The sequence below is a fragment of the Glossina fuscipes genome, unplaced genomic scaffold (assembly GCF_014805625.2).
Source record: "Glossina fuscipes isolate IAEA_lab_2018 unplaced genomic scaffold, Yale_Gfus_2 26, whole genome shotgun sequence".
Taxonomy (NCBI): domain Eukaryota; kingdom Metazoa; phylum Arthropoda; class Insecta; order Diptera; family Glossinidae; genus Glossina; species Glossina fuscipes.
The window spans coordinates 5,922,310-5,943,044 of NW_023998421.1; the positions used below are offsets into that span (position 1 = coordinate 5,922,310).

The following is a 20,735-nucleotide window of genomic DNA, read 5'->3' on the forward strand; positions in this document are numbered from 1 at the left end:
TTTTAAAATTAATAATAATAAAAAGTTTTTTTTTCTTTATGAAAATGGTAGCCCGTACACCAGGGGGGCCTTATCAAAATTATTTACATATTCATCGCATTACATCAAAAATGACTAATATACAGATGTGCGTTATTAAAACAAAATATAAAATATACAATATACACGTTTATATACTTAAGATTAATAATTGTAAATATATGTAACATATATTACCTATAGGGTAGCAGTGAATAACTGAATACATATGTTGTTCGTAGATGTAAGGTGTTTATTAATGATTTTGTAAATTTGTTTCTATCATATAAAATTAACAGCAAGTAAAAAAGCATAGCAGGACAAGCCCCTTCCATTTGCTACCATGCACCACAGCGCTGAATATAGTTATTCATATGACGACTTTTCAAAATAGGGTGTTATATCGATGTGGTCGAAAAAATGGTCCCATTCGAGCCAATTCCAGTAGCTTTCGTCTTTGGGACAAAACATGTCGGTGTATAAAATTTCACAAAATATGTGACCTATGGACTGAACACAAGAAAACAAAATGGACATAGGGACAAACAAAAAGAGTGAATTTGAATCGAAAAGTACGTGCGACCGAAGCTCTTCTTGTCTAGCTAATATACTTACTCTCTTCTTCTAGCTAATATACTTTTGTCCCACAAGTGATGCAAGATATAATGACTAAAAGCTTCTGAATATTTTCTTAGCAAATATTGTACAATACCTGCCGGAATACGTTCCTAGGATTGCTAATAAAGCAAAAAATTGTAGGCAAAGCTTAATTTCATTTACTAATAAAGTCTACTGCAAGAATAACACATTCATTCTGACACTGCCGTAACAATTTTTTACCGTTCTTATGGAACGATTTGCCCAACCCATCAAAATGCCACTCAGTTTTGGCTATGAGAAAAGTATCTGAAACATTGTAGATGAACGCATTTGAAATTTCACATAGTCTGTATTTTCTTGTACAACAAAATTTTTAAACTCTTTAGCTATTTTTGTCCGGGTGTCCTTCCGGGTGTCCTGATGGCAGGAGTTTCAATGTTGCAATGCATATTGCAATGGAAAACTATTAGTTCACATAATTCTATGATGACTATAAGGAAGTAAAGTAATACATAATAGATAATAGAGGATAAACCATATAGATATTTGTAAGGTATTATTTCATAGGATCATTCTACAGTCCAATCTTATCTCTTCTTCCGTTGTATTTAAACTAAGCATTTATTTCATTAAACTAAAGGAATTGCAATAATAACAAGAAGTTTCTTTTATATGCCATATCTCTAGGGCATATAAAAAATTAAGAAAAGTTTATAATATTAATTCTTGAATGCTTTTGCTTTGTTATGTGTGCAGCTTTCAAGATTAATGACACTTATTTTATAAGATACTTGAAAAATAATTGCGCATTAAATTGTCATAGCAACTGCATGCAGAACGAAAGTGAAAGTAAACGCTTTCTTAATGATAATTGCAATTGCCTTATATCCATCGTAAAATGTATAGAAGCGTTCGTTAACAATTCCCGAAGTTTTCCCGCATAAGTAACATCTTAAGGCATCGATTTGTTGAAAGTTTTCTTATCCCAAAAACATATTCTATGCTTGACACTCATGCGTTCACTCTATGCTCTATAGATTTCAGATAGACTCGAGCAGCTACGCAGGTTATCTCTTAAATTTATCTGAAACAAAGTTCAATGGGCCTATTAGTCCTATATATGAACTTCGTTATCTATATTTATTATATAAGAAATTTATATATATATATATATACATATATATATGAGAGGTCTACCTTTCTGGGCTGATGTGCTTCGCCTAATAGATGGCAAACGACAACAAATTATTTACAATAAAACAAGTAAGAAAATTATATTCGGCTGCGCACGAATCTTCTACATCCGTCTTTGTCTTAAAGAAACTCGTGAAAAATGAAATTTCAATATTTAACTCTTAAATGCATATTGTTGCCAGTTATCTACACTCCAGTTCCACTTAATTTTAAAATTAATCTTAATTTTGCCAAATTTTCCGACTTTTACACAAGTATTATAGAACCAGGAATAATTTTATGATTACATATAAGTAACGAGTAAAAAACTCATATTTTTGCTGTTGAAAGCAGAGTTGTTACTAGCTTTTGTTGTACTGGCTTATTCTTTGCTCGATTTGGCCCATTTTTTATACCAAGCACTGTGTAAGAACTGCCATTGTTTTTGTCCAATTTGAAGATCGTATCTTAATTTTTACAACCAGCAGTACGTATATCAAAAATAGATAGTTAGCGGGACTAATATGCGTGGATCGATTCATAAACCGACACTGATTAGAAATACAGACGCTATAGTGTTCTTTGCAGCTTCTTTCTGAGCGTTACGAACGTTTTGACAACGTAACTATATCTCCATCTTTGGTGGTGAGTATTAGACATTTGTGGTTTTTATAGTTTTGCTTAAATGCTCATGCTCAGCCTAAAACAAAAAATATATTATTTTAGTGTTACGTGTAATTGCGATTGATTCGTTATACAATGTGATTGTTTCATATAAATGTTTTAGTACAAGGAGAGGGAAAGGAGGAGGAGAACATTTCATTTGAAAATACGTTTTTAATTTCAGTACGTCATGTTAAGGCGAATAAAGAAGTTTAGTATGCCCGCTATAAAATCGATGGTGGTAAATTCCATTCCGGTTGTCTATCTATTCACTCTGTCTGTCCATCCGCCCATGCGTAATGCCTGTGATAAATACTTTACCGATCGTAAAGATTAAGACATTGGCTTTAAATTTAGCAAAAACCGAGAACATGTCCGCTTTCGGAGATGTTTGCTTATCACTCTTTACCCGGAACAGATACACAATACAAGTTTCCAGGTTTATTGTGGAAAAATTGTAAACATCGAGCAAGCTCATCCAATAAGGAATACTTCCTCATTTTGGTTTTTTGCTTTTCTTAAGTAAAGGTGGTGTGGCTTACAGCCGAATATAATTCTCTTACTTGTTCTTATATATGGACAGGTTTTTACGGTATGCGCAAGTTTATATCCAAAATAATTTTCTTTTTTTCCCTATACTATGCGTACTTTGAATCTTAAATTTGTCTTTAACTAATTACATCCTAAATAGCATCGTAGTATTAAGAATTACCATTAATGCTGTAGACATTATGATTAAGATTGAATTTTAAATTTCTTAAAAGCACTATCTAATGTGGCCTTAGAGAATTTAATTGAATTTATCGAGGAATAATTGATAAGATTTTATCATTGGAGAGGGAGAAAGAAAACTAAAAAGTCATGTACCTATGCGCCTTTGATTGAAATAAGTCTGTGTAATACATTTATGCGGCAAGACGAGAACTTCAAGTACTTGAAAGTAATACAAAGTAGAGAATTCAATGATTTGCTGTTGTTGTTGACTAATGGCTATGTGCTATCAAGTATTTTAAGAGATGTATACTTAATTTAGTAATTAGTAACTCATTTTTAGTTTATAAACAATACTTTTTGGACCGATTGTGGCCTGGTGAGTAGTCAAGGTTCACCTTAATTATTTAGCGTAAATTTTAATCATTAGTCATTAAATGTGAGTGAATTTTCTATGAGATATGATACTACTCGTTACCATTACCATACATCGCAATTTCTTTTTTTTTTTAATAAATATTTTTTCGGGTTTCAAACTTTTTATCAAGTATCTCACGTTCCAAATTTTTATTCGCTTTAATTTAAATTTCATTATAAAGTTGATTTTAATTTAAAGTGAAACATTATAAAGAAAGAGTAGCGGAGTAGTGGTAGCTGACACAAGCGAACATGAAAATGATAAATATGTAAAGTTTGACATATTTTAAGGTTTATAGATATCGAAAATTATATGCTATCGTTGGCATTATGTAAATTTCAAATAAATTATAATAACAATACTTGATATTCACTTGAAGCGTATAATCGATGAAAAAGAGAAAAACAAAAATTGTCATAGATGTGATGAGGAAATTTTGTATGAATGTATATGAATATGCCCTTAAACTAATGTAATGTAACGAACTTTGATCATTAGTTCTTAAGACAACTATGTTATTAGACTATAATCTACATGAGTCAGAATGTCTGTCTCAACTTTCTGAAAAGAGAACTTTGCAGGCTGTGGGGGGACGTATGTATTTCCAATTTTAGACCAATTTGAGAAGTACTGGTGAACACTATTTACATTCCCATCGTGGAAGGATCGGCATGTGATTAACTTTTTCTTTCATGTTTGACCTCTACAAGTATTCATATTCATTTATATATATATTTGATCGGCGGAAGGCTCTGAGACAATTTAGCCGTACTCGCTTGACTTACTTCCAGCAATCCTTCGTAATTGGAATCGCGGAGCATTGTTGTGTATATTTTCACTCAAGTTCGATATGATTCATAACTCAGTAAGTCCATAGGATAACAAACAGATGCAGTCTGACTGGTGACTAATCCGTATGATTTTTAGACAGTAACAGCTTTCAAACGAAATGTGTCAACATTTTTTGACATTACGCTCTGCGCGAAATTCAGATTTTTTGCTTGTTTTACAAAAACAAAAGTAGCGTAACAAAAACAACTGACGGAATGTCGTAAAATTTTGACAAATTTAGTTTGGAGGTTGGTGCTGTCTATAGATCATCTAGATTTGTCAATATTGGGGACATCTATATGTCATCCTACGAACTAATTGAGTGATGCGTTACGATAAAAATAACTGCAATAATACTTCAGAGTGAAAAATTTCTGAATATTTCATTCAATATCTTGCAATCTATTAAAAATTTTTACGTGAAATCTGGTATAAATATTTAAGGGTGTCAATGCATAATAATGTATAGAAATTTATCGAATCCGATTAAAATCTTATCGCGCAAGCATTGAAGAAATCTGTCGAATATCCTAGAATCACTTCGAAACGAATGTATTTTTCGTTTGCCTTCCTTTAAATGTCATATTAGCCATTGTTTCATTTGATATGTGTTACAGTAAGTGCAGATAAATAATGACCCTGATGTGCAGAGTTTAAATTGTTTATAAATTAACACATACACAAAAGTAATAAACCCCTGATAATGCAAAATTTTCTTAATACATTATATATATTTCTACATTCTTTACACACGAGTTTCAGCTTTTTTTATAATATGTAAATTCGCTGGAATTTGAAAATTTTATGAGTTAATAAGTTATAAAAAAAAAAAAAAAAATTTTTTTGTAGGTATTGGATTCAATTTTTCTCGTGATTTAAAAATCAAGGTTTAGCAAGTAAAATATCGTGGAGAATAATTTATTAAACACAACTACAAGCAAGTGGAGCACGGCCCATCAATAAATACCCTACATCACTCTACAGTTATCCATATATCTATTTTACAAAACAAAACCTTGTATGAGAAGCGATCGGAATGGCGGCCCAATCCGAACTGTTTTCAATAGCATTCGTTAGGAAATTTCGTTAAAATCCCTCGAATATCGCGGCCTGTGAGTTGAGTAAAAACAAGAAAGAGAAGCGGACAGACAAGCTTCAATCAATTTAGAGAGTGATTATGAATCGATCGCCATAGGCTACAGACTTTAAATATAGAGTTAGCGTTAATTAGTTCGAAAACCAGGGATTGACTATAATAATTATATGTACGCTTGAAGATTTCAATATATTTCTAATTACCTCTGAGAATTCCTGTAACTTGATCGAAAATATTGTGTAAAAAATATTCAAAAAGTAAGCAGAAAATTTCAGTGCTTGCGATATTCAAATATTCGAAAATATGAATTTTTTCCTCGGTTGCTTGCCAAAGCTCAAAGTTATTGAAGTAATTCTATTTAAAGCAGGTCTGGATAACTCATCTGGAGCTTACAAATTATGCCAAGTGTTTGCTTTATGGGCAAGCAAAGGTGCGGCTATTAAACGAAAAACGGCTGTTCATCAGCACTAGAAGGTATTGCGATTAGCTAAGGCAAGCAAATCGCGAAAGGCGCACAGCATGACAAAAGTCATTATTTTATAGTTGTTCAGGGTGAGCACGCTCGTCCCTGTCTACGCACATATCAAAATTTGATGAGGCATCTTAGCGCTAAACTGAAATTGCTGCTTTCTCCGCTGTACTTATCGACTATCCAAGTAGAACTTTTATTCCTATATCTAAAAATCGCGTATTGCTTCACGAAACTCATTGCAAGTCGCATTTTCCTCAAAAAATGGGGGAGAAGCAATCAATAGTGACGGACAATATGTTGAATAAAATTCTTGTTAGCATTTTTCTTATAATAAACGTTCCAGACAGAATTGACGGAAAGTTCTTCAAACTCCTGATAATATGCAACAACAAGTGCCGACGACAGCCATATTCTGAGCGACGATGCGGTCAAGTCACAAGTTAGGAAATTTGGTTTTGCGTGTGTTGTTCGCAACTTAGGAACCATATTTAATAATGAAGTTTATATAGAAGAGTTACACTGCCACTACTTCGGAGTATTAAATTTGGTAAAAAATAATAAACGCTACGACAAGAACATCCACAAACCGGCCACAACGCCAGTGTAACCTAGCGCAGGTAAGAATCGCAACTACCTAGTCAGTGTTCGCGGATTCAAATCCCAAGTGCGGGAGAGGTTACTTTCCTCGCAGCTACAGTGAATGCTCAGTTGTTAAAGGCGTAAAACTTATTGATTGGCTATGCACTCATTGGGCTGTGCTCTCTACCTCCCTGTTTCCTTCTTTTTCCTCAGTCCTTTTTCACCTTCGCCGTGTTGCACGTATAGGAAAGATCCCCGGAGTGATTGGTGATATTAGAAAAAAAATAAAATAAAAAGAGTAATAAATCTCAAAGCTTAACTAACATCTTCATCCTTCGAAGTTGGTACTTAAACAATAGCATGCAGAGTGGGGCTAGCTATTAATTTCTTTATAAGGACATCATACAAGCAAACATGTACACTTGCTTCGGGGGTTTTCGTTGCGTGTATTTCTGAGAATTTCAATAAAATAATTCATACCTATCCACTAAGTTGCAAACTTAATTTCAAACATGAAATTTTTACTTTAGCGTGCCACTACTTAATTATTCTAAATACATAATACTTAGTTATACCATGAAATACGTACTGTGTACAAAGTGTAATATTTAATAATTCATATGCATATATGCATTTTCATTCACGGAGGGTCAAAAATTACACAATACTTGAAATAAAAACACAAAGTTATTAAAAAAGAAAAATTTGCTTTCAATTTGCATACCATTATCATAACAAATAAATATTCATTATATAGAAAAAGAAACAAAAAAATTTTTTTTTAATTATTTGTTGGTTGTCCAACAATTGAAACTAGAATTTAATCAGAAAAATAAATATGAAAAAAAAATTCTTTTTTGTTTAAAATGTTATTTATTTGAAAAAACTTCCTTTAATGTTTTTCGAAGTGTATATATGTATATATACAAACAATGCATACAAAAAAATTCAAAGTTTTAAATTTCTTAAATCTTTATAATTTTATTAATAACATATTTATACATATTTTCGTATTTAGCCGAAATTAAAACATTAACTTATCATAAACGAGTTTAGGCTACGATTTAAATATACTTTGATTAATGCTTTATGATTTCTTTAATAGATCAAGTATTGTTGACAAAGCTCCTATTAAGAAAACGTGTTCTTTAAGAAAAGACAAAAAAAAAAAAAAAAAAAATTTGCGTTGGTGTTATATAGCGCCGAAATAATTAAAAAGCTCAAAGCAGTCAGCCAGAAGGTAAAAGAGCAAAATAAAAGATTCCAATTTCATCTACTGAATATTCTTCCAATATCCAATCCTTTCCTGACGCTATAAAAGTGTGCAGTTGTTTCATGTTTCTTCCTTCTTTTTATAAATACAATATGGCAATCGTGACATGCTAAGCGACTGGGAGCACTTCATCATATGAATATAAAATTTTTTTGTTTCGTATAACAAGCCACTCAGAGGATGCTTGCCACCTATACGTGCAGGCACAGTGGTGTTCAGAAAGGGCTGTACGAAGAGTGTAGTCGTACAAGGAGTACTAATGAACGTTATCGTAAACACTCGTAAAATAATACAATCTGCAGATAGAATAGAACGCCTGAAGAGCAAACGAAATAACAGAGCAAATATTGTGATATATGCGAAGATGTTATCAATATTAAGGTCTAGACAGATGCCCTACTTTTATCAACAGTGCGCGAATTTAATATTAACCTAACTTTGTTTCACTTCTTTTTTTTTTTTTTAATATGATCAAACACTCTTAGGGAGGTTGCTTTAGCCTAATGGGTATGTGTGCCCAAGATCAGCAAATTTTATCTTTTCACCGACTGAGCACCAGCTAAGAGGCGCAGTGTGATCTATTCAGCTTAACAAAAATTTGCAATCATTGATGACATTTTAGACATTTTAATCGAATTTCCAATAAATCTGTACACGACAGACAAAGCCATGCTTAGAAAAAATGAATCACAGTGGTTTCTTCGACGATCATAGTATGACACTTTATAAAGAATTAATTAGCAACTTTATGTGAGCATTGTGTGTCGTTTGGGTCCATCGCTGGGATAACCCTTCGCACCTGCATCACAATGACGCACCTTTTTTGTATTGCATTGATTTCTGGCAACTTTTTCAGCAAAAATGTGATTCTTGTCGTTTCCCAAACGTCCGACTCATCCTTGACACTCGAAGAACTGTTACAGGTAAAGACATATTAAAAAAAAATATATATGTAAATAACAATTCAAAAACATATTGGTTTAAAATTTGACCTATACTCCCGTTAGGATGCTGCCGATCTTAAAAAAAACACTCATTTTCTTAAGCCGATGTGATTTAAGTAAAAATATTTTGCTGGCTTTTGATTGCATTATTTTCAATGAGAAAGCCTCCAAAACCTCTTTTTTGCACTTTGTTTATAAGCTTAAGCTTCTAAGTTGAAACTTTTGATTTTGTAAGTTTTTCAGACCAACATCTAATTGATCGTTTGATGAACATATGACGGACATATGTGCAAGAAAATTCTTAGTTAAAAAGATAGGTGTGGTTAAGAGAATATGTACACGGCCTCTCTCAACGAAGTGTCCAATCTCGTATACTCGTATTCTTTAGTAACAGTTTTAAGCAAAAGTTGGCTATAATATTGTAGGAATAGCGCCTTGGAGTTTCAAATACTAATATGTATGATTATAGGTTGAATTTGATCAACCGGTAGCTGACGGCTTTAAGATGACTAGTCGATTGCAACTAATAAGTTTCATTAGTTTTTTGTGTCCAACAGTAAAAATTGAAAATCAGTAAAAGTGCGAAACATGTGCAACTGCAATAACCGTAACAACAGAATGGCAACAATAGCAACAGCAACTAAAATTAAATCCAGCTAATTGTAGAGGCAAAGACAAGTAGCAATAACTAAACAGTGAACCGTATATATATGTATATATATATATATCCAAATATACATACAAATATATATGTATTTAACGTTTTAAACACAGATGTGACAACATGTCTGCTTGAAAAACAATTTCTTACAATTGAAAGTATGTTTGTACAAATGTAACAAGTAGAATAAAAAAAACACACACACACACACACTCGCACACAAACACATTTGCCAGTCAATACTAAAGAATTCAGTACGATTAAGTCATATGCCTCTCGATACATCCATATATAACGATATACTGGCAACAACAACGACAACAGCAACAACAAGAACGACAACATGCATAAAAGACCAAAATAGCAAAAAGATTCATTTCATAAGATTATAAACCCACCAAGAAAGTAAGCAACCGGCAACTGAATAGCAACTGAAGCAATAGCAGAAGAAGTAGAAGCAATAGCAACAGCAACAGGAATAGCAGCAGCATCACCAGCAGTAGCGGCAGCAGCAGCAGCCTTTGTTACAAGAAAAACACCGAGTTAATCAGGAGAAAATGAAGAAGTAACAGAACAATATCAAACATTTGCTGCGCATGCAACCTGTAGCATGCACAGCATATCAGTACATACACTGACATGCACACTCGTGCTTTCAGAGACACTATGTATTACTTTTACTGTGTACAGGTGCAAAGCTTACATAGAAGGCATACAAACTAACCAAATCGAGTGTACTCTAACAAGAAGAAGTTTCTATTAAAGTTACGAAAGGTACTTTAAACAAGAGTTAAAAACAACTACAACCAATTCACGTTCACCTGATTCAACAGAAAAAATTCTTGGGATTTCTCTCAGTAATAATTGTACTCTTAAACACGTACATATATATATATATATATATATATAAAAAGCACACAACGTAGGTAACACTGGTTAGTTATATGTTTTAATATATATATATATATATATAGTAAGACGCTAATAATGAAAATATAAAAATTGCGTTAACAACAACGTTGTTAGGATCTTTGCGAGAGAAAAAAATCAAACTACTGACATGCAAATCATTATTTTTTGTTCCAAAGGCCTTGGAATCATTTTTCCTAGACATTTTCACATTTTTATCGCATTGCACAAGAAAATGTAACATCTGTTGCTATTTGTTTTTATTTTCAGATAACGTTAGTGATCAGGAAGAAAATGGCGCTTGTTCGCCCATAGCTGCTGTACCTGCAGTGAACGATGAAAACTCACGTAATGACAATATAACCGATTTAACTTGTGCTGAAGAAAACCTCAATGATAATTCCGCAGAAGCTAATGTCAACAGTGATATACAGTGTTCTTCGCTTGATGCCCCCGAAAATCAAAACCACGTCAATAACATTGTAATGTCTGAGGTTGAACAGCAGCTACTGCAAGTGCAATCTCCTAAATCCGAACCAGAATATAACGAAATAAGTGCTGTTACACAACAACAGCGATCTTCAGACATAGATTCTAGTTTAAACGTGAAACCTTCTTCCCCCATCATATCTGATTTGCATAAATGCAAAGAGCCTTTGAATAAGCTTCAAGGCAGTAGTGAAGAATTAGCTGAATTGCAAGCTCAAGATACTGAAGCCGACGTCATGTGTCATACAAGAACGTCTACTCAGGCACAAGATGCGACTGAAAAGACTTCCGCGGAACAAGTCGAAGACGAGGATATATCGGATAATCGTGATAAATTAGAAAGCAAGGATACTGAAGTAGACGCTCCTCAAAGTGACACGTCTCCTAGTACGCCATCTTTACAAGCCAATTTACCTGCTGGATTGCCACCGCAATTTGGTGCTACGCCAGTTACATTAGAAGCTATCCAGAATATGCAAATGGCCATTGCTCAGTTCGCTGCCAAAACTATTGCAAATGGGGCTTCTGGTCAAGACAATGAAGCGGCCATGAAGCAGTTGGCTTTCCTGCAACAGACTTTATTTAATTTGCAACAACAGCAATTATTTCAAATTCAGTTAATTCAACAGTTGCAATCACAGTTGGCGATGAACCAAAGTAAGGGGAGTGAAAATGTTGCGGATGAAGTAGATGATGAAGAGGAAGAGGAGCGTGAAAATGGGGAAGAAGACACCTACGAAGAAGAAGAGCGTATCGCTCAACTGGAATTGCGTCAAAAGGCCGAGGCTCGTATGGCGGAAGATAAAGCGCGACAGCATTTGATTAATGCTGGAATTCCATTAGAATCCCTAAAACGTAAGCGTGAAATTGATGGCGAAGTGCAAGATGACGAGAGACCTGCAAATCGCCGCATAAGTATTGACGGCAATATTAAAAGTGTAGGGTCTACTATGGACTCTTTAATGAAATTTAAGGATATCGAAAACCGGCCTTTGCCGTTTGGTTCGGATTTAGCTTCATCCATTATTACGAATCATGATGACTTACCTGAACCGAACTCCTTGGAAATGCTGCAGAAGAGAGCTCAGGAAGTTTTAGACTCGGCGTCACAAGGCATCCTGGCCAATAATATGGCTGATGATTTTGCTTTCAAAGATAAAAATGGTGATGGTAAAAATCGTAATGAACCGTTTTTCAAACATAGATGTCGCTACTGTGGTAAAGTTTTCGGGTCCGACTCAGCTCTGCAAATTCATATACGTTCCCATACCGGCGAGAGGCCGTTCAAGTGCAATGTTTGTGGTAGTCGCTTTACCACCAAAGGCAATCTGAAAGTTCATTTCCAGAGACATGCTCATAAATTTCCCCATGTTCCCATGAACGCTACTCCTATACCGGAACACTTAGATAAATTTCATCCCCCTCTGCTAGACCAAATGTCGCCGGATAGTTCGCCATCTCATACACCAGCAGCTATGCCACAACAAATGCCCAGTCAAGTGCCCCCAGTATCTTTGCCGCTTACCTTTCCAAGTTCATCAAGTACATTTCCAAGCCTACCGGGTCTGTATAGACCGCCAATGGAAATCCTTAAGTCGTTAAGTTCTACAGGTACGTCGGGATTTCACAATCCATTTTTTCCTCAAATACCACCAAGCCTCAGTGAAGGAAGTGCGGTAGCTGCAGCAGCTGTGCAAGCTCAGGCTGCGGCCCAAGCTGCACTACGTAAAAATCTTCAAGAAACACCCACTGATTTAAGTAAGACTTTAGCGCCTAAGTCGCCCGAATTGGCTAAAGTTAAAACAGAAGCTTTGACTGAGAAAGAAGACAACGCAGAAAAAAGTGACTCACAAGCTGATATGGAAGTGGAAGATGATAAGTCGCCTTCTTTGGCAGTGAAAATAAAGGAAGAAAAAATAGAGTGCGAAACGGAAAGTCCGAAAAATGACCAAATAATTAGTCCCCGACCTGCCTCAACTGTATGTCCCTTAGAAGAAATAAGTTCTCATGTACCTAATACCCCGCCTACATCCATCACTAAATCACAATCCTTGCCGCCGGTAGTGCAACCTATACAGCCGCCTACAATTATGCATCCTCAACCATCGCCGGGATCACACAATCACTTAGATCATCTACCTACGCCAGGCCAATTACCTCCATCAATGCATCATAGAGACGATTTCTTTATAGAGAGATTTCCATTAAATTTTACAAAGACTCTGTCACCGGAAAGGCATTCGCCCATAAGATCACCTGCTCACATGCCTCGGGCGCCTTTCTTCAATCCCATGAAACCTCATGATATGGCTTTACTACCACGCCCGCATAGCAATGATAATTCTTGGGAGAACTTTATTGAAATTTCCAATTCTTCGGAAACAATGAAGCTGAAAGAATTAATGAAGAACAAAAAAATCACGGATCCCAACCAATGTGTGGTATGTGATCGGGTCCTCTCATGTAAGAGTGCGCTGCAAATGCATTATCGCACTCACACTGGCGAAAGACCTTTTAAATGCCGTATTTGTGGGCGAGCCTTTACAACAAAAGGCAACTTAAAGACTCACATGGCTGTGCATAAAATAAGGCCCCCTATGCGTAATTTTCATCAGTGTCCCGTGTGTCACAAGAAATACTCGAATGCACTGGTTTTACAGCAACATATACGTTTGCACACGGGGGAGCCAACTGATTTGACTCCCGAACAAATACAAGCAGCGGAAATTCGCGATCCTCCACCCTCAATGATGCCTGGAGCTTTCATGAATCCTTTTGCGGCGGCTGCATTTCATTTTGGCATGCCGGGACCTCCAGGTCTGGCACCAATGGGTGTACCCCACAATGGCACCTTAGGTTCTGAATCGTCGCAAGGTGACATGGATGATCAAATGGATTGCGAAAATGATTTTGATGACGACATCTCCTCGGAGCATATGTCCAATAGTAACGATATGGAGAGCAGTGAAAGACCGAAATCAGGAGACGATTTCAAAGGCTTATTATTTGAGCAAAAGCTGAGAATTGATTCGGCAGGCGTGGTAAATACAAATCCTAGACCACATTCAGTCACCAGCGAGGCAAATTCAGTTAGTTCTGCTTCAACTAGCCCCAACAATGCAATGAGTAAACATCCGGTTTCGTTAAGGTCAAGTTCACCGGTGCGATCAGCTCTTGAAAGTTCACATGGAGCTTTAGACTTGACACCACGTCCGGGACCTTCTTCAGCTAATAGCAGCATTACTGCACGCTCGCCGTTACCTGCAATGACTAACAAACGGTCTCCTTCGCCACTTACTAGCAGCAATGTTAAGAGTCCCAAATTGCCACAAATTAGTCCCACGACAATGCCTCCCACCGGTGCAGTTGATTGTTTACCACCTAGCTTACATCATCACCTACAACAACAACATCATCTAATTCAACAGCAAGCTGCTTTAGCTGCTGCCCAACATCATCAACAAATGCAACATAACGCTGTTGTGGCCATGCATCAAGAACAAATGCGTCGTGAGGCAGCTCAAGCTCATGCTCATGCTCATGCCACGCTCACGCTCATGCTCATGCGCAAGCGCAAGTACAGCAATCGATACAATCTCCTCGTCAAACACCTGTTAATATAGTAACGTCAGTACAATCAACACCGCAACAAAATCAACAACAGCCAGTGAACGTAACAACGGCATCACCTCAGGCCCCGCAACCACCAAATCCATTATTAGCCGCGCCACGACCGCCATTTGGCATGTTTCCCAATCTCCCGCTGTTTCCACCGGCTTCTACGCAGAATATGTGCACAGCGATGAACACGATAGCGCAGTCTGTTATGCCAGCGTCACCATTCAATCCTCTAGCACTACCAGGTAAGCTGTGCTATTGAACAAATTTTTAGTCTGCACACATCTCTTTGAAAAGCTTGTTTCATTGCTTGTTTTTGTTAGCTTTTTAATTTTTTGTTCTATGACTGTAATAATATCCAGCAAAGTGATTTTCTTAATACGTTCCTTGTAATATACGTACATGTTTTTATTTCATAAATAATTGCAGGCGTTAGAGGTAGCACTACCTGCGGCATTTGCTATAAAACATTCCCCTGCCATTCAGCCTTGGAAATCCATTATAGAAGTCACACCAAGGAAAGACCATTCAAATGTAACATCTGTGATCGTGGCTTTACTACTAAGGTGAGTAAGTTCTCACTTCCCTTCTCCTCGGTCTCCTTAGTTAATCTTTCAAAAATGAGGTTTTTTTAGGAATTTTTTTTCCATCACGATTTAAAGACTCGACCAATTTATCTTTTTATTAATGATAGTTTTATTAAATTCTTTTTAATAATATTTATGGGTATTTTCCTTTTATATATTTTCAGGGCAATCTTAAGCAGCACATGCTGACCCATAAGATACGTGACATGGAACAAGAAACTTTTCGTAATAGAGCAGTGAAGTATGTAAGTGTTCCAAGAGTCAATTATTGATTTGTTTTTTTTTTTTTTGTTTTTTATGGCCTTCAGTAATAATATATGCTTAACATATAAAGTGTTCTAGAAACAAGGGAGACCAAGTAAAATGTTCAAGACCGTTATAGGTTAGATTATAACTGATAGGGGCTACGAAAATTTAATAATTATAAGGACGTGTTTTTCGGTCCTAAAACAATTTGCTCTTCTCAACTCGTCTTTAAAATCATTTCTGAAGAAAAAAGCTTTCGTTTCCTTCCTTTTTGACACGATATCTTATTAAATATCATTGATATTTTCAAGTGTTGCCGACAGGTTACTGGTTAATGTCTTCATAGGTACTGACTAAATATAATCTGTAATGATTTTGTAAAATATCGTTTAGGCTTTATATATCTTAGCAAATCTTAGAAATCTCATACTTTCACGAAATGCATATAAATAATAAAATTCTCTGTTTTGTTTCTACGCTCTTTTTGCAGATGAGTGGTGGCTGTAAAGAAGATTGAAAGCAACTTTGCTGTCCGTGCTGCCCTAAAAATTAAGTAAGTCTCTCGGTTGTAATCAAACTGCAGTTTGTAGATAAAGATAGCACTTACATAGAGAAAACAATTTGCTGCTTATTTGAGAGTTCGAATTTGAGAAGAAAATGGCTCGTTTAAGACCACAATAACTAACAATTTTTAATATTGTCTCGTATGATACAAATGTTTCGTTCTGGTAAAATTAAACATTTTTCAAGGTTTTTCAAAACTCAAAACTTTACCCACCATTGGCTAAAGATTTGGAATATCGGATAAAGCGGTTGCCATTGCGTGCATTTTGTGTGTATCCGATCGGCTTTATTTTGGGGTAATATTGTAGAATTGTATTAGAATGAAACATTTGATAAATCATGATACATTGTTGGTTAACAAAGTCAAAAGATTTGACATACTCTCCATTTAGAATAACTCTCGCATTAAAATGATCTCACCCGCTCATCATTAAAGCATAAAAGAGAAGAACAAATATTGTTGTTCTTAAATCAACTTTAAGCATATTGCAGCATATGCCAAAATAAGCATTTAAACGAATACACTCAGACAATTAAAATGCAATGTGAAGCCGATTAGTAAAGAACTAAAACAAAATTTATTGCATAAAATAGATAATTATCGACAAAAGGTCAGACTTGTCTAATATTTAATTTTCTTCTTCATAAACTCAGGCAGCCTTTACTTTTGAGAAAACATTCATAGGAATTGTTTCAAAGTCTTGGATGATCAAAGCGACCGTTGTTATCTGTTTACGAAAATCACATTCTATCTAGATTTACTTGATAGTAAACGAATTAATCTGCTTCCCAACAGAGTTGTAAGGTTCGGCCACGAGTTAGATAGACCAGCCACGAACCATGTTGAATGCTATAGCATCAAATCGGAGTGTCAGAAGTTGAAAAAATAAAATAAGCTCAAGTTAATAGCGATGCTTCCTAACGGAAACGTTTTTATTATACTTATCACCGAAAGATCATTTGATAAAAACGTTTGCAACGGCCAGAAGAAGGCTTCAGCAAGTATAAAATTCTGTATCGATCTAAGCATATCCCTCTATCCTTTCGTCTGTTTTTTTGTGTTGTGTAATGTCTGCTATAAACATGCCAAAATCGAGCTATGTACTTGGAGTTTGGCAGAAATAGCAGCTTGTGCACGCAGGTTGATACTGAAAGTGGCCCAAGCCAGGCGAAGGGCAAGCTTACAGTACCTCCTAAACTGAGAATATATCTTTTTTTTTTCGAAAGAAGTAAAAATTTGACTTTCTTCCCTTATGTCGCCTACAACTTAGTAGAAGAATTTTAATGCGATCTAAGCTTTTCATCGGGTATCTACAACGCCCACACGCCTAAGCAACCAAAGCTGTGAACATCATTCCTGTCCAAATGGCATACAAAATCTCCGCTATAGTATAAAATATGAAAATTTAGTCTAATCATAACCGAATAGGATTGTCTTACTTGTTTTATTATTCACCCGTTCAACTGCAAAATCTATACAGATCGACGTTGTTCTACTGTTCAAGAAGTATTGAGCTCTCGGCCAACAGGGGGTGGATAAAATTCGGTCTTTCACAACGAATTGTGGAACAATTTTTTGCAATACAAAAACTGTGGGTAAAAAAAGCATATTGCGAGTTCCATAGTAGTAGGGAAATAGAAAGCTTCTACATTTATTATAGCGAACCGGATGAAAACGGAAAAAACTTTAAAATTTATTACCTTTAAACCAATTTTTGCCAATTGAGGTATAAATTATAGTAACTTTTAAAGCCGTGCGAAAAAGGTTACGATTTTTTTCCAATGATCCCTTTGCCCTTCCCCCTCCATAGGTTTTGCCATCATCTTTCGCCGACAATGAAAGCATCTCTTAAGGACGGATTGAAACATTGGGACTTGTGAACATAGGTTTTGAAGGAATCGATTTATTGAAAATGATTTGCGATCGCGGGCCCTACACTCTTAACAAACTTTAGTTAGTGAGGTGGAAAAGGGTTTTTTCTTAACACGCGCTTCATTTGAACTAAACCATAAGGCGTCTTCTTAGGCAACTAATCTAATCTATAACGAAAACTGTCTGACACGAAGTAAGTTTCGCTGGCGAAGCTGCAATTTTTTTTTAATTATCAAAAGTTGAACACAATTAGATTAACATGTATATATATACACTCAGATCCCTAAACACAAAATATAAAAATGATGTTTTGTTGAAACGTATCCAAAGATTTATTTACAATTTTATTTAAAAACAAAAAAAGGCTAAAAAATGTTTTCGTTAATAACAAAACAACAAACAAAAGGAAAAAGAAGAAAACAATAAAATAAAATTAACGGAAATAAATGTTGGGCTTTAAAAAGAGACTGATTTCGTTTCATTATAATAAAAATATTATTAAAATGAAAATATATATAAATGAAATATTTTTAAAACCAACAACAAGTGGCGAGTGAGCAGGATTTGTAAATGAAAAAATGAGAAACACATAACAAAAAAACAGCAACAAAAAATGTAATCAAAATTCGAATTTAATATATTAAAAAAATCTAAAATATGTATAAAATTAAACTAAAATACATAACTGTGCAATAATAAATAATAATAATAAAAATATATTAAAGAGACCTAAAGACATTATAAAAATCATTTTATCGTTTATGTAATTTTTGTAAATATTTAGTTTCTTTTTAAATTCAATTTCATAAAAAGAAAAATTTAAAAAAAAAGAAAATTTTTTTCATACATGTACACATATACATATATATATGTCAACATAATGGAGAATTGTGATACTACCACATACAACTTTTATTATTATTTTATTTTATTTTATTTTATTTTTTTGTTTCTTTGGCTGTTCGGTGTGTATGTATGTAATAAATAATTTTTTCCGTTCATTCTCTTTTCATAGAAATTTTACTCTGTGTTTAACATTTCTTTATAAATCGTTTTTTTTCTTTCCTTTTTTTATTTATCTCATTTAATAAATTTCAAGTTTATTTTTCATTATCTCGAAATAATGAAATGTTATTTATAAGGCTTCTTAGCAATACAGTTAGCATATAATGATTTTTAAATATCTAAGCTTTATATATAAATTAGATTTAATTAGTTTAAAGAAAAAAGCAAAAAATAAAATTATCAATATATATATACATACATATATATATATATTTTTCCTTTTATAATTAATAAGTGTAAATTTATTTAGTGTTTTAATTAATTAATATTTATTAAGCATATGATAGCGATAAGGTGAAAAAGTTAAAATGACAAAAAACTCTTATACATGCGTTTGTGTAACTGCACTAGTTTGCTAAGGTAATAAAATTAAAAACATATAAAAAAAAATAAAAATAATATAAATAACAAATGTGAAATAATGATTGAAAAAAAAAAAAAAAAAAACAACAATAACAAGAAATATTGACAGAAATTTTGTGCGTTTTATTTCGTATAAGCAAGCAATTCTTATATGCAGTTTACAACTGCTTGGTCAACGCAGCCAAAGTGTACACTTTTTAACGAGAAGTTCTGCTCGCTGCTTGAATTCAAATGCAAGTGACGCGTAAGTAACATGCAATTAAAATAAAACCACAGGCTTTTTGATTTGTTGGAACATTCAAGATCTAAGGCAGCATTGTGTTGCGAATGCTTGCACCTGTAAATAATTTTAGAACTCGTCGATCAAAAGGTGGGCTCACTCGATATTTTTCATTGTCTTACTTGCGTTCGTACTTTCTAGAAATTCATTAAAAACCTCTCTTTTTGCCTTCGATATGAGCAATCATTAATATGCGATGATCAGAAAGGCGTAAAGAGAGACCGAAAGACTTAGGGTATCGCCGCCGGATGTATGCTCAATCATTATGTGTCACTGTAGCCACGTCTATTAGAATCAAACCGCGCAGAGAAATGAGCCCGCAAGCAGCGTTTTGGTTGTAGCGACTCACACCCGTTCATTCGTCTATGGAGCAGTAACAAACTCTCTTCCTCAATCCATTGTCCATTAGCAGTAACTTGGCCACAAATATTTGTGTAGAATATTTAAATGTTGTCCGAAAATTATTAATTAGGGTAATCCAAGCGAAATTTAGAAGGAAATAATTTTGCATTCAAAGCCCTTGTCCTTGGAACGCGAACTCAAGAAACTATTTAACCACCAGCCTACACATATTCAAATAACAACTTTTTAAAGTGAGCCGTTATATGGGAAGCGTTCCGATCCATACCATTTTCAGTAGTCTTCGCCATTCGACCAAAATACGGCAGCATCAAGTTGCATCAAAATTTTTAGAAAATTGCGGCCTGTACGTTGGACACAAGTAAACGAGAAAAGTGATTACGAAGACATCAGTGTAATCGGAGTAGTGCCTAATTCAAACCCATCTGAATGTTGCATACATCCCCACAAGCTTAATACAGTCTTGCGCCACAAGTGTTGGAAGGTGTAAAAAGTAAGGAAAAAAACCTCAATTTGATAATTTTTTTATTTCTGCAAAACTTAACGTTTGGGCGTGGTAAATGTAAAATATTTTTTCTCTGGGGGTCTCTTTAAGTATTCATTTCACATTCGCTTGCAATCAATAAAATTCTTTATGACTGTTGTGCATTTATTTAAGATAACGGCTGCATACTGTTTTGCCCCAAGGTGAACATTTGACGATTCTCCGATTTGATTAGTTGTGATGGTTGAAAGGTTACATACTTTCTTTTTATAACTATAAGATCTTTATTCTTAACCTTTGGTTAGCATAAAACATTATACTGGTAAACTCAAACCTCCCTATTTGCAAGAGGGAGGTTCCTTCTGTTATTCTCTTTGTAGCTTCAAGTCGCTTCAAGTGCGCTTAGATAGTAAAAATTTGTACTATCATAAGGCAGTCTTAACAATGTAATGTAGTGT

At 34.6% G+C, this 20,735-nt stretch overlaps 1 protein-coding gene across 1 annotated transcript in view; it reads left to right on the top strand.

The window, feature by feature from the left end:
- LOC119635260 (homeotic protein spalt-major) overlaps positions 1–18,009 on the top strand; it is a 23,803-nt gene extending 5,794 nt beyond the window's left edge. The window contains 5 exon segments of the mRNA XM_038029953.1: positions 10,619–14,379; positions 14,382–14,700; positions 14,885–15,021; positions 15,207–15,287; positions 15,779–18,009. Coding sequence (XP_037885881.1) covers positions 10,619–14,379; positions 14,382–14,700; positions 14,885–15,021; positions 15,207–15,287; positions 15,779–15,805 — 4,325 coding nt within the window. The 3' untranslated portion in view covers positions 15,806–18,009.
- The last annotated feature ends 2,726 nt before the right edge of the window (positions 18,010–20,735 follow it).